General features: G+C 44.3%; 1 protein-coding gene across 1 annotated transcript in view; it reads left to right on the forward strand.

Moving 5' to 3' along the window:
* The window catches only part of Il5ra (interleukin 5 receptor, alpha), a 46,801-nt gene that overhangs the window by 26,251 nt on the left and 5,550 nt on the right, over positions 1-15,000 (forward strand). The window contains exons 4-9 of the mRNA XM_013010356.1: positions 870-1,015; positions 1,734-1,872; positions 2,905-3,079; positions 3,148-3,335; positions 5,343-5,488; positions 6,319-6,457. Coding sequence (XP_012865810.1) covers positions 870-1,015; positions 1,734-1,872; positions 2,905-3,079; positions 3,148-3,335; positions 5,343-5,488; positions 6,319-6,457 — 933 coding nt within the window. The remainder of the gene's footprint in view (positions 1-869; positions 1,016-1,733; positions 1,873-2,904; positions 3,080-3,147; positions 3,336-5,342; positions 5,489-6,318; positions 6,458-15,000) is intronic.

Below are 15,000 nucleotides of genomic sequence, written 5' to 3' on the forward strand. Positions count from 1 at the left end.
TGTGTGTGTGTGTGTGTGTGGTGTGTATTTGTGCCAATACTGGGGCTTGAATTCAGGGCCTCAAGCTCTCACTTGGCCTTTCTGCCCATGGCTGGCACCACTTGAACTACCCCTCCATTTCTGGCTTTTTGGTGTTTAATTGGAGATCAAGAATCTCATGGACCTTCTTCTTGTGTTGGCTTCCAACTGTGATCCTCAGATCTCAACCTCCTGAGTAGCTAGGATTGCAAGCGTGAACCATGGGCACCCAGCTCTCATATACTTTTCACTGTGACTCATAAAAAGAAATGCATGCCATTTACATAAAGAAATACATAGGTAACTTTGTGTCATGGAAACAAGGCATTCACAAAAGCAGTTGCCATGACATCTGATGTATTCTGCTGTTTTCTGTTTCTGTCATGTGGATAGCATGAACGGACACATCACAATGAATTCCCTGTGTTACAATGAACCCATACTAATAAAAATGCTGCTCACAACCCAGTAAATTGCTAACCAAACTCATTAATAAATAATGACCCTCAGTTTGAGAACTACAAATACAATGACTTGTGATGTAGTAAATATTCATCTTCAATAAAATAAAAACAAATAAATACTGCAGGCAAAGTTAAGAAAATAAAACCAATTTTAAAAGAGTTCTTCCAAGATTACTTCAGCATTATGTATTCTAAATGCCATAAGAAAATAGTATGTTACACAACAAAATATTGTTAGAATTTTAAGAGGCTTGGGGATGGAGCTTGCTGGTAGAGTACTTTCTGGCAAGTGCAAGACTCTGGACTTGAACCTAGAGTGATAAAGTTAAAGTACTGTTGATGTGCAAACGGGCATTGTATTGCTTCTTTTTTTTCTTTGAATCATAGTTTTACTTCTTCCACCTGTCAACTTCACCATCAAATTTATGGGTTTGTCCCAAGTTCTTTTGCGTTGGCACCCAAATCCTGACCAGGAGCCATGGAATGTTAATCTAGAATATTATGTGAAAATACACAGCCCACAAGAAGATGATGTGAGTGTCCATTCTAAACGCTTCTTACACTTGATCCCCATATCTTTGTGAAATACCAGTACGGGTATCTGTGAATAATTGCATGCTTATTATTTGGTATAAACTACAATGCACAACAGAATTACTACATTGTTAAGTACAGGGCATTACACACTGGTTTTATGTTTCTTCTAATATGGCCAAAAGAACAGGAGATAAATAGCCAGGTAAATGGTAGGACAGAGGAAGGTCCGGTGGTAGAGAAAGCAAGCTCAAAGCCAAGTTCATCTACTTCTTGTGTTTGCAACCTGGAGCAACTGCTGGATGTCTTAGACATCCTAACACACTGCTACACGTTAGGTGTGCAGCTAAGCCCGGTGAAGGGAGAGAAAACCTGTATTAACCGTTTCACAGTCAAGGTAGAATTTTAACGAACTTCCTGCTGAGCAATTACTTTTGGAGAATGAGACTAATATGAGTGATCGAAATCAAAGGGATCCTGTGCTTTAATTATAATCATCTTTCATTTATTGATATTAGAGGAACATAGTCATGTGTCACCGAGGAATTAGGTTGTAGTCCAACTTTTTTGTATTTGTCATTCATTCTAACAAAACTCACTGGGTTTTATTGATGTGCCATTTCAAACATGGAATCAAAGGCTTGTTGACTAAGAAACAGCTCTTGAAGACCTTGTTCTCTTGTGATGTATCTCATGGCTGTTGGATTTTGTCATTAGTACGAAACCAGGAAGACTGAAAGCAGGTGTGTAATTCCGCTCCATCGTGGCTTCTCGGCAAGTGTGCAGACCATCGCGTGGTACCGGGGCTCGCTCCTGGCCAGCACCTGGGTTTCTGCAGAACTTCAAGCCCCACCAGGTAATGACCACCAGGCACCCAGGATTGTACTTCAGACTTTGCAGAGAAAGCAAAGCCAACAACTTTAGTCAGTTACCTGTGGCTGTATCTTCTACACCTGAGCAAGGCGTCCATCTCTTCTTCCTGTCACAGCCCATTCCTTCCAAACACCCTGCTAGAATGCCTATTTATGCAATTTCTGATACATAGAGATACTGATACTTCTGATTAAATACACACACACACAGAAATGGAAATATAAAAGAACATAGAAAAAGAAAAAAAAGAGAAGATCGGAGTGCTGGGTTTTAGGTGTTGAGGTATGCGAGTGCACCAGTCACATTTGTCTTCTCATTCCTCTTGTGTTAGTCAGCTTTCTGTTACTGTAACAAACACTGGAGACAATCAACTTACAGAGAGAAAAGGGTTGTCTCTGATTTCTGCCAGTTAAGCCAGCTAGTCCCATTGTTTTCAGGCTGTGTGGTGAGGCAGCCTCTTACAGGGGGAGTATATAGAAGAGCAAAACTGTTCACACACCAGGTGCTGGTGCTTCACACCTGTAATCCTAGCTATTCAGGAGGTGGGATCTGAGGATTGAGGTTCAAAGTCAGCCCAGGCAGGAAAGTGTATGAGACTCTTGTCTCCAATTAACCACTAAAAAATAACGAAAGTAGAGCTGTGGTTCAAAGTAGTAGAGCTCTAGCCTTGAGCAAAAAAAAGCTCAGGGACAGTGCTCAGGCCGTGAGTTCAAGCCCCATGACCAACGCAAGTTAAAAACAAACTTCACTTCATGATTGCAATGCGACAGAAATGAGGAAGTAAGAGCTAGGGTCCCCTGGAACTCTGAGAGGCTATGAACCCCGTCAACTCCCCCAGGAGACCCCCTGACTCTTAAACATTCTACCAATTCCCGCAGGCCCACAGCTGGGTAACTCTAGTTTCTTTCCTCTGGTGAAGTTGGCCCTTGGCAGATTCTCAAAAGTAACAAGATGCAGAATCGATCAGAGCAGAATCCATCAGAGCAAGGTTTAGCTCTTGTTGTTTTCCACTTAGGGGCTCCTGGGACCTCCGCCATAAATTTAACTTGCATTACCACCACCACCACCACCACCACGGCCATTGTGGTAGGTAATTACACAGGTTTAAGGTCGTACCGAGTTTCTCTGCGTTGTGCCTGGCTTGCTGGAGAGGAGGCCCCTGACGACGTACAGTACTTCCTCTATTATAGGTTAGTATCTATTTCCACTTTTGCAAAGAAGTTGGTTTCTTGGGAGACTCACGAGTGTTCCAATTTAGGTATGGCTCCGTGACAGAACAATGCCAAGCCTACAGCAAAGACGCACGGAGCAGAAATACTGCATGCTGGTTCCCCGAGACGTTTATCCACAGCAGAGGCCGTGAGTGGCTCGCAGTGCACGTGAATGGCTCCAGCAAGCAGACTACCATCCAGCCGCTGGATCAGCTATTTGCTCTACATGCCATTGGTAAGGTGGGTTTCTCCCCAGGTTGAAATGATTGAATCACAGCACTAGAAAAGGTGGGATCGCTTTCCTGAAGATGATTAGCATCTAACCCATAGCTGGACAAGTCCTGGACAGGTTTCTTACTTTAGCTTACTGAAATGCTTGGCTGGATAAAGGGGTCCATCATGGACATTGGGAGGGTGTTTCTCAATATGGATACTATCTATGAGATGTCAGTCATAGCTCCCACTCTGTCCCCTACCCCTCAAGGTGTGGCCACAAAAAATAATGCCCATTCATTGTGGAATGTCCCTTCGATGACAACATTTCTACCAGGTGAGAATGTCTGAGCCAGGGACAGTGAACACACTGACAAAAGAAGCCCATTTCTTCTCCCATCAGCGGGGAAAGGGATTATGAAATTCCTGTGACCCATAGATCAGTTAAGCCAGAATTACTCTGGGCATTTCTTTCCCCCATAAGGTGTCCCAAGGCCGCCAAGATTCCCTTCCTGAGGCCTTTCCTTACCAAGCTAGCCCCCCACTCCCCAATTCCTCATGGATTCCTCTTAGAACCCCTTACCATACTGGCCCAACTCTAAGTGCTCTTGAGCTCTAATGACAGCCCTAGTGTAGGACTCAGTTCTCCAAACAGAGGGCCATCCTTTTTGTCCTCAACAGTTCTTTTAAAAAAAAAATTTTTGTTGGTTTTTGGGCTTGAACTCAGGGCCTGGGTGCTATCCCTGAGCCCTTTTGCTCAAGGCTAGTGCTTTACTACTTGAGTCATAACTCCACTTCTGGTTTTGGAGTGGTTATTTGAAGATCAGAGTCTTAATGGGAACTTTCCTGTCTGGGCTGGCTTTGAGCTATGATCTTCAGATCCCAGGCTCTTGAGTAGCTAGGATTGTAGGCGTGAGCCATCGGCGCCCAGTGTGTCCTAGATATTTCTATTCATGAAACACATCCAGAGTATTTCACGCAGGTTCTTGGTGATTAACAGCTAAAACTTTCTGAATGAATGGTTGTTTTCAGTGGCTGAGGAGAACCAGACAGCTTTGCTCTTCTGCCTTGCTGAGTTGCCTTAGTAAATCTGGTTATTCCTCTAGTTATTCTGACATAGGAAATGGGAGATAATGAGACTTTTTGTTTGTGGGTATAAGAATTAGAGTGGTGCCTGGCTAAGGATGTAGTAAATATACTAAAATAAAGGACATGATTTGGGTTCTGACATATCTGCTCTCATGGAGTATGACTTTGGTTTGGAAGAATCTGAACCCTTGCTAAAGAGGCCGTACGGATCTCTTCCATTGTCTATTTCTTAGGTAGCCTACAATTGTCACTTTCATGAAAAATAGCCAATAGATGCAGAAGAAGATCTGGGAGACAAGGACAGTATAGAACTGGATATGGGCTGGAACACTTGACAGAAATGTTATTTGCTGGCTTTTATTTTACTGAGGCCAGTTTCTAGAATTGCTAAAAAGTACTAAGTGCTCTCTTGGCTAAGGCTTTTCTTCTGGGAGAATGGCTGGCTCTGGAAGCAGCGATATCATTCTTAGATTATGTCATTATTATCTATGTCATCGAATCTAAAACAAAGGTTCTCCTCTAGGAGTCATTTTCACTCCCCTTACACAGTCCTAAGACAAGCAAGGGAGATAGATCTCTGAGGAAGGGTCATAACAGGTGTTATGTGACTTGTCCTGGGCCATGTAGAGGCGAGGACTGAGGTGGATCTGGTGTGAGCACCAGGGTATTCTCTTGGGCAAGCTTATGCAGGCCTGGGCTACAACTTGGAAAGATGGAGTGAGTCTTGTAATGAAGAGGTGAGGGAAAGGGTTGAACCTGTCACTTCTGTTTCTAGTGGACATCTCTTCATGGTACAGAAGGTGAGCTCTCTTCCAGTGTTACAATACAGGAGCCCTCTGGGAAGCCCCAGCATCCTGTGGTTTGAGAGGATCATGTCTTAGAAATGCCTTGAGAAGAGTGACTTAAAGAAGTGACATGGATCTCCCTTTCTTTAACCCAGATCAAGTAAATCCTCCAATGAACCTCACAGCTGAGATTCAAGGAACTCACCTCTTTATCCATTGGGAGAAACCAGTTTCTGCCTTTCCAGTCCAGTGTTTTGATTATGAAGTGAAAATTTGTAATGCAAAGAATGGTTATTTTCAGGTAAATTCTGTTTTTTTTTTCTCCCTTGTAGTTGGCACTCTACCACATGAGCCATGCCTCTGGATTGGCTTTTTGCGGGTTAATTGGAGTATCATAGACTTTTCTGCCCAGAGTTAGCTTTGAATCATGATTCTCCATGTCTCAGACTCCTAAGTAGCTCAGACTACAGCATAAACTACTTGTTCTTGGCTCTCAGATAATTCTGATATTTGATAATAAATGTCTATTTTAGAAGTATTAAAAAAAAAACTCTGCCCGTGGCTTTTCTGGGTATTGTTAAAGACTCACAAGGTCGAAGTTAACTTATACCCTAGGTATTACAGCAATAGGCCATAATCTTAGAGCTTTTTTTCTTTCAAAGGGCATAGTTCAGGTTGAAAATAATACAAAAGATCAGACAAAGACTCATTCATGACTAGTTTTGGCTAAAATATGAAATTATGCAGCAGCTGTGAAAAATAGAAAGACAAGTTAAAAATAGTATTATCAAATGGTCAGCAATCCCATCTCTAGGCATATATACAAAAAAAAATCAAAACAGGGTCCCAAAGAGATATTCCCATACCTATGCTGTTTAATCTACATCAACTTCCATCGCCTCGACTTTACCATTGACCACCTCCTATATTTTAGTTCCAAGGAAGCTTTCCCTGAAGGGTGACTGCAGTTTATCACACTGAAGACATCTGGAATACACTAATTAATGGCTCCTATTGATTTTAAATTACTGCCTGCACAGAGTCACTTGACCTCCAAATGACCTTGCAGGATGGTCATTGGCATAAACAATGTGTCTAGAGATTATTACAATGCTATTTTCTCCCATCTAGATGGAAAAAGTGACAACCAATGAATTCATCTCAACCACTCACGGTATTTCTAAGTATTCCATTCAAGTGCGGGCCACGGTGAGCTCTGTGTGCCGTGAGCCGGGGCTCTGGAGTGAGTGGAGTCAGCCTGTTCATGCAGGTAAGTCCCCCATACTGATGCTACCGTGGTGGCCTTACTCAAGGCTGAAAACACACCGCGATCTCTGCATCTCTGCTATCGACTCAACTTCCCTGGCGCTTCTGCCTTCTCTACTATGTAGGTTTTCTGGGAGACCGATGAAGCTTAGTGACTCACCATTTCCTCAGTACAAACCCTCCCCTGGCTTTGTCCCTGTTTTGGATTTGTGTTCTTACCCTTGGGGAACATCTTGGGGCAGGGGAAGAATAACCTAAAGCATAACGGTGGGTAGCCCTGGGTTGGGGGAAATGAGAGTAATCAAGGAGGATCAAGCTGATGCAGACCTCCAGGTGAAACCCCTTTGGAACAATTACCTTCACTTAAAACCTGGATGACAGGCAAGTAAGTAAAATGGGTGTGCTCATGAGAGGGGGAGGGTGAAGGGAGAGGGTGGAGGAGGGCGAATATGGTCAACATACTTTATGTCCATGGGTAAAAATGGAGCAATGAAGTCTGTTGAGATTGGTTTGGGAAAAGAAGGAAAATTGTGATGGAAGGGGTGAGTCTGCTGAAGGACAGCGTATGAACCTATGGGCCTGCCAAAATCACACCCCTCCCTACAACTAACTGATGCCCTTAAATGTGGAAGAAAATCCCAACTAGAAAACCAACATCGACAGTCCCGCAATCGTACTGAAATTCCATCAGTCCGAATGCACTCGATTGCGGATGTTTAGTCCTCATCTGTGCCATGTGACCATCCCATGTGACCGTACCTTGTGCACGTATAACTGTGCAATATGCATTTGCTTTCCACTATGCCAGTCATGACTTCCTACTGGTCTCCTCCCACCACAGAAGGGTTCAGTGATGCTGGGATCTGCCATTTACGTTCATTTAGTGGGGGCCATGGCTCAAACCTGTAATCCTAGCTACTCAGAAGGCTGAGCTCTGAGGATCCTGCCTGGGTAGTAAAATCCTACGTGACTCTTATCTCCAGTGAACCACCCAAAAATCCAGAAGTGGAGCTGTGGTGGAAAAAAAAAAAAAAACCAACCAAAAACAACAACTAAGGAACAGCACCCCAGGCCCTGAGTTCAAGCCCCAGTATTGGCATGTGTGCACATGCTCACTTATGTGCCCCTCCCCTCCTCCTTTATCATTCACTCTTCAGAGCTCCCCCTCCTCTCCATTATTATCACCTTCCTACTTTGGATCTGGCCTCATTACTGTTTCCTCCCAGGTGCACCTCATTGGCATTATCCTCAGCAAATCCCATTTCATTTACTGCCACCCATTTCCTGAAGACGAGCTGATTAATATTAGCACTCACCTTATAAATCCATCCTTTCTGGAATTTACTCCCTTGCTTAGCTTGGGATCATTAGTGGATTTAATCAATGCAGACTTTCCTTTTCATCAAGATGATTAATAAACATAATAGAAACTCTAAGCCTCTCGGGGACATTCTGCATGGCTCTTCCTTCCCCCCGGAGGGTGCAGCCATAATTGTGCCCGGCTTGCAGTCTTCCGGGCAATTGGGCTGCTACATTCATTTCCTCCTTTCCTACCAAGCCCATAAATGGCACCCTGGAGCCGTCCCCTTCCATTTACCCTCCCCGGCCCCCCCTCAAATATCATCTCTTCCTGTGATATTAAGTCCACCCCCTATATTTTAATTATGGTAAGGAAAGAATCGAGATATTAAATGACTCAGTAGTTGTCAAACAGCCAAGAAGTGACTATTAATGTTTAATTTCCTCATCTAGGTGACACAGGAGCCAATTAGCAAATTAGAATAGATTCAGCTAACTAATTAACCCATGATAGCCCAAGGTTATTTCATAAAAGGTGGCACACACCCTAAGTTTGATGCAGTTGGGTTAGGGGAGGAGGAGGGCACTTCAAGTGGGGACAAAGAAAGCAATCAGCAGGACCCCTCTGCATGCCCTAAACTGCGCCTTCAGTCTGCTGTCCTATCCTAGGATTTCCAGAGCATGGTTATTTGCAAGAAGAAATAAAACAGCCATTGCATTTATCTCTGCTTGTTATCTACTGTTTTTCAGCTTCTGTCTTAAGAGCTGAACTTCCCAATTTTCACTAGTCTTTCTCCTTTTGTAACTTTCTTAACTGAACTTCCCAATTTTCACTAATCTTCCTCCTTTTGTAACTTTCTTAACTTCCGGATTCTTCTGTGCGTTCCTTTGTTATCTTTCCTGTTGATGGACATTATCTGATTATCTGTGCTTTTCCACTGGCCTTAGTAAAGCTTTTTTTTTTTTGGTCAGTCGTGGGGCTTGAACTCTGGGCTTGGGCGCTGTCCCTGAGCTCTTCAGCTCAAGGCCAGTGCTCTACCACTTGAGCTACAGCGCCACTTCCGGTTTTCTGAGTGTTTATTGGAAATAAGAGTTTCATGGATTTTCCTTCCCCGGGCTGGCTTTGAACAGTGATCCTCAGATCTCAGCCTCCTGAGTAGCTAGGATTACAGGCGTGAGCCACCCGCACCCGGCTTAGTAAAGCTTTTTTTTGTTTGAATTCTGTCCCTTTTCTTCCTTCCCCTCTGTGATGCCCCAATGCCAAGTGGGAAACAAGCTATATGAAAATAAATTTCTCTACCTTCCCTAGGGGAATGGGCATGCTGGCTGCGTGGAAGTGGCATCCTGTAGCTACATGCTTGGCTTAGACTCGGTCTTGTTTGTCCGTGACAGGTCATAGCCATAATCATGGGAATTGCTCTCAAAGGAACGATGACCTTTTGCTCCAACCTCACTAAAAGCAACCTCTGATGGCCAAGATCTATGTGATGGGGGAATTAGGCATGAATGAGAAGCTATTTCTTAAGTCTTCTTCAGGCTTGAGCTTCATGGCATTTACCCCCAGGGCCTAGAACAACATTCACCCACTTTTCAGATCACTGGAACTCTCCACCGAGCTCACCGCTAGCACCTTCAGCAAGCACGCGTGGTACTCACGGCAAGTTTTCACATCCTCTCATGGTTTGAGCTCTGTGTCCCAGAGTTATGGGATATGCCTAGAATGTTAGGGCTGAAGGCAAAGAGATTGACGCAGAGAATCCGTGTGGCATATAGGGGATTGGGCTGGGATGGAAGGAAAGCTTTCCCATTTGTTGGATATTAGTGATGGCTGTGTGTGAAGCAGCCCAGTAATTCCCCCACAACCCATGGAACCAAAGGCTTATGGACGGTGCAAGATCCTGGAGTTCCAGCTTGTCTCCCTCCCACTTCTATGCCTGTATTTCTTTCCCTGCCCACCTTCTGTCTGTGTGTCTCCCCTATCCCAGCATTGTCTTTGAGTATATGTGAGTGTATGTGTGTGCGTGCATCTGTGCGCTGTTCCTCAGGTTTGAACTCAAGGCCTCACCCTCGCGTAGTTTTTTTTCACTCAAAGCTTATGTTCTACCACTTGAGCCATGACTCCATTTCTGGCTTGCTTTGGTGGTTAGTTGGCAATATGAGTCTCATAGACTTCCCTGCCCAGGCTAGCTTTAAACCTTAGTCCTCTGCTCTAAGCCTTCTGAGTAGCTAGGATGACAGACATGAGCATCCAGCGTTATCTTTTTAAATTCTCACTATAATGAGTTAAGGAACAAGCCAGGAAAGGAAAACACAGAAGAAGGGACCAGCTTTGTGTACTCCAGGCCTTTGAAAACTTTCCTAGGACAAGAGATGGAAAGTTCTGGGTCAGCACAGTATGACACTGCTGGAAAAGTTTCAACAAGTAACCCAGCAGGAAGAGGAAAACCATTCACAGTGTTTGTTTTTTCTGCAAGTGGAGCATTTAGGCTGGGTAAACATTGTAGTCGGTTGACTAAAACTCTTCCTTTCACCCAGACTCCTGTAGTTTCAAGGCTGGCTTGACCCTTCTAGGCATCACTACCATCTGGTCCCGACTGGGAGCAGAAATGCCTTTGTCCCACTGCCCTGAAGAATGGCTAGCCTGGAGCTTTCAGATTCTGCCTTCAAAGGCCAGAAACACTGAATTATCATTACTCCTCTGGCTCAACCACCCTCTCTTGCTGGCCACACCCCTTTCCCATGACTAAATCCTGCCTCAGGATGTAGCTGCCAATAGGGACTTTATGGTTGGGCCTAGTTCTAGGCTAGGCAAGCCCATGCATATACACTTGTGCACATGAGAAGATAGATGACCGAAGTTACACAGCTGGTAAGTGGTGGCTTAGGCCTAGAACCCCATGATACAATTGACTATCCACACCTAACTTCTAGGATGTTCGGTCTGTAATGGCCGAGGCAAAAGGTCAGGCCATGCCTGAGCCGCAGGAGATGGAAGCCACACGAAGAGAAGCTCTGACAGCTATTGCTCTTCTCAGCCTCCATCCATCCCCAGACTGGCATTGTTTTCATCTACCTCTCCAGAACCCTCTTGTCTCACTTGTTTCTCTCCAAGTTATCCGCCATGTTTATGTAAATGCAGGTCCTCGAGGGCTAGGACTATTTGTAGCGTAAGTCTCTTTGTCTTCCCTGATCTCTGGGATATTTGGTGTTGATCTCTCCTAAGCTACTGAGACTCTCAGCCCAATGGAGGTGATGCAGATGCGGGTCTTGAGTGTACAGATACCATGTATACCCCACTGCACACAGCTCCAGTCTCCACTCCCTCTGTGTACTTCGGTCCACTTTGACGCAGTGGTCTCCAGGTGAACACATGTCTGTGCACTTTATAGTGGCTCGTGGATTATTCTATGTGTCATTCCCTCAGGGTGCATTCTGCTGCTCTTCCATTCCTTAAACCAGGGATGGCCCACTGTCTATTTGACAGCTGCTTTGGGAAGTTCCCACACACAAAAGTTTTGTGTGAAGTGGGAGCCCTTTTATTCTACACCCAGAGGAAAGCCACAGGGTGCTGGTTAAACCTCGTATTACAGACATTGACATCCTCTCAATTACCCAGCCCTGTTGGTGCCATTTGAAGTTTTCCCCAAATCTACCTGCTGGTCTTAATAACGCAGCAGGGTTGCTTTCATTAGAAGGATCCAGTTAATTTACGAATTAGCTCTTTTCCCTGAAAAAACACATTGTTGAGTCTGTAATCTGATTCAAAATTGATACAGATGCATTGAAAGTCCATACCGTTAGTGGGCACTGAAGGTGGGAAAGGCTTCCAAATCAAACCTGTCTCCTGAGAACTATTTGTCTTGGCTACATCAACGGTAGAACTTTGGAACTAGAGGGACAATAGCACCCAAGCCAGAAGTGATTTTACAAGCCCACCACGGCAGCCAGAGGCAGGGCTGGATGGGACAAAGTTGGTCCAACGCTTAAGAGATTTCCTTCTCTCTCTGTGGCTACCATCCCGTAGGTATATCCTAGAACATCTAACAACAGAAGTTCAGGGTACTGGTTCATCTGCAAGATCAATTGGTTGAGAGGCCAAAAGAAATGGAAGCGGAAGTCAGAAATCAGACAGATTAATTCCCCAAGCAGTTTAAGCTGTTGATATCTGCAGAGCAACTAGAAATGAGGTAGAGAGTGGTGGCCATCTCTGTGGAACAAACTATGTGACTTCCTTTTTCAAAAACTGGTCTCTGCATGGCTAAATGAGAGAGCTGATCATCTTCCTCAAAACAAATGTCTGTGACTTGCTTTTCAATGACAGGCACTGTGAGCCACAGAGAGAGTTCAAATCACCTATCATTTTTTTTCTACCCAGTCTTGGGACTGGACTCCAAACCATGCATGAAATCTTTACTTCGAAAAAAAAAAAGCCCAAGGCTATAGCATCTCAACTGTTTTAACCCAAACCATGTGTCCTGTCTACAGACTCATTTATAATGAGTCATTCTCTCTGTCTCTCTCTCTCTCTCTCTAATTGATAAATCAATAGTGGATAATTTACAAGTAATTTCTACTCAGCAGTGAGTATGTGATAACTTTTTCTTTTCCACTAACTTTCCCTGCCAATTTAGATTTACTTTGCAGGAATGCTCACCTTGTGTTCTGGGTGTGAACTTTGTTCTGATTTGGCTTTCTAGGAGCACCTACTAGAGAGGCATCCCCAGAGAAAGGGCTCATTGTGAACTCCCTCCCACCTAGTACCCTGCATATACTAATAACTTTCCTTTCAATTGAAAGGAAATCAGTTGCCCTTATCTGTTTTTGCTAATTCAGTGAGAATCTTCGCTTATCAAAGTAAGAGAGGAACTGAATAAACCAGGGAGTGGTTTAACTGCAAAGATTTTTGTAATCCTGGGCAGAAGACAATGGAACTATTATCAGGACTTGAGTTAGCATCATCGTAGAAGGAGATTTCACAAGTTTTGCTGGACGGGTGAATGCGTCCTTTGACACCTCACCCCCGGTGGTGTTTACCACGCTGCTTGTGGTTTCTGTAGGAGCCCACGTTTTGCCCTCTCTGTCCCTTTGTTGTAGACTTTTTATTTCCTGACATTTCCCTTGCTGAATCTACAGACATGCTGGTGATGGTGGAGATTCTGAATGTACTTATTCAGACCTTTGGAACAATGGAGGTGAGCATGGTTGGCTCCAGAGATGGGGATGTGTTACAGCCTGAGTCTGTTAGTCAGAGAAGCAAAGCAGGAAGAAAAGACAGCAGCACGTGGAACCAGGCACTCTTTATATTAGCCATGGAAAAATGCCATTAAAAACAAGGTTTCACAAGACGCTGAGTTCAAATCCAGGCAGTCAGACATGAACTCTAGAAGCCCTGGTAGTCAATGGTATTTGGGGAAAAAGGAAAGGAAAGGTTTGCCTCTGAGGATTTTTTTTCCTGTCATTTTACAAGGTGCAGCTGACGCTTATTTATAGTAGACATGAAGACACATCACAATTAAGCTTTTCTTTCACAGTACTCCCGTAACCAAAGGACTGTCCTTCAGCTCTTTCGCCTAACGCTAACACTTTATCACTTGAGTCACAGATCCACTTCCAGCGTTTTGGTGGTTAGTTGGAGACAAGAATCTTAGGAACTTTCTTTCTTGCCTGGGCTGGCTTTGAACTTTGATCCTGAGATCTTAGCCTACTGAGTAGCGAGGATTACAGGTGGGAGTCACCAGTGCCTGGCAACAATACCTTTTTGTTGTTGTTGTTTTGTCTTGTTTTTTAAATAAAGCATCTTAGTCCCACCTAGTGGGAAATAGCCATTTGCAAAGCAACCACTTTCATTTAACAGGGGATCACATACTTGGGTCCAACAGCTAGAACAGGCAAGGGCTTTCCTGTGGTGAACGCCACATAGCCACATGAGAAGGCTCTGGAGCCTGTGTTATAGATGCGTTAGTTTGAGTCAAGGAACTCCAGGATGAACTCCTACATGGCAAACTGGGCCTAGAATCCACATCTCCAGACTTGGCAGGAGCCAAAAGCATATGGCTCCCATATTTCTGTTGTAAATCAAGGAGTTGAGGGAAGGGGGCGGGGCCAGGGAGAATGGGGGAAACCAAGGTAGCTTCAAGGATTTGGGGTTGGCAGCTTGAAAGAACAGGGCTTGAAATGCAAAAGTCAGGGGAGAAGTTGTTTCAAAACAAAGCAGATCATAAATCTGGTTTGGACTATGGTTAGCTCTGAGAAGCACTCAAGTGATCTGTCACCAATGGGTGATTCATGATTTAGACCTGGAGCTGCTGTGTGCCAGGAATAAAGACTTGCGAGAAGATTTGGGGGGAATTTAAAGACACTTTTCAGTGTTTGGAAACAGACTACAGTAGAAGAACCAAGGGATGAGCTTGTTGAAAGGGCCAGTGGAAATTTGATTTTGTGTTTTGGTTTACAGTACTGGGCCCCATGCTCCTTGGCTTTTTCCACTCAAGGCTGGGGTTCTACCCCCTGAGTCACAGTTCCCCTCCCTTTCCTTTGTTTAAAAGAACAAAGGAAATGCAGTGGAAGAACGAAGTCATGAGTCAGAGCGCTCATGGCTCCATTTCAACGTGGGCTCAGCCCGTCAGCATGGGCTCAGACACCAGCCCTGTCAAATGCTGAAAGAGCAAGAAAAAGAAAGCTCAGGGAAACAACCCCCAAGAATTGTTTGGATTAGACTAGGAAGGCATTAACGATGATTTTTAAAGACAGTTTTGGAAGTAGAAAAACCCATCAGCCTGAATCACCTTATTCAAGAAATCAGGCTAAAGGAAGAAAGTATTTGATGACAGGCAGAAGGTTTGGCTGAGCAAAGCCATGGCTTATTCAAGATAAAGGACTCTTTGAAGGTTGGAAAGTGGGAGGGGGGAGAGATTGAGAGGGAGATGAAAGGTTTGGGGAGCAGCAGAGAAATCTAGATGACTGCCCTGGAGACAGCAAAGGAAGAGCTTCTGCGGAGTGAGAGGAGTCACTCATTAAATACAAATATAACTCCCCCTCTTCATACTTGCATGTTTCCAGGTTTACAAGGTTTGAGGCTTTGGGAAAGTCTTAAAGCTGTTCTAGAGCACTGGAAATGTTGACTTCCATGTGTTTGTTGTTTTATAAAAGAAATGATTCATGGCAAAATTGAGGACTAGAACTCTTTTTCTCCTGGTATAATGTGGTTTGAAGCGCGCCATGCTTACTTATAACGACTGTGATGTTTGC

This window comes from Dipodomys ordii, unplaced genomic scaffold (assembly GCF_000151885.1).
Source record: "Dipodomys ordii isolate 6190 unplaced genomic scaffold, Dord_2.0 Scaffold12, whole genome shotgun sequence".
Taxonomy (NCBI): Eukaryota; Metazoa; Chordata; class Mammalia; order Rodentia; family Heteromyidae; genus Dipodomys; species Dipodomys ordii.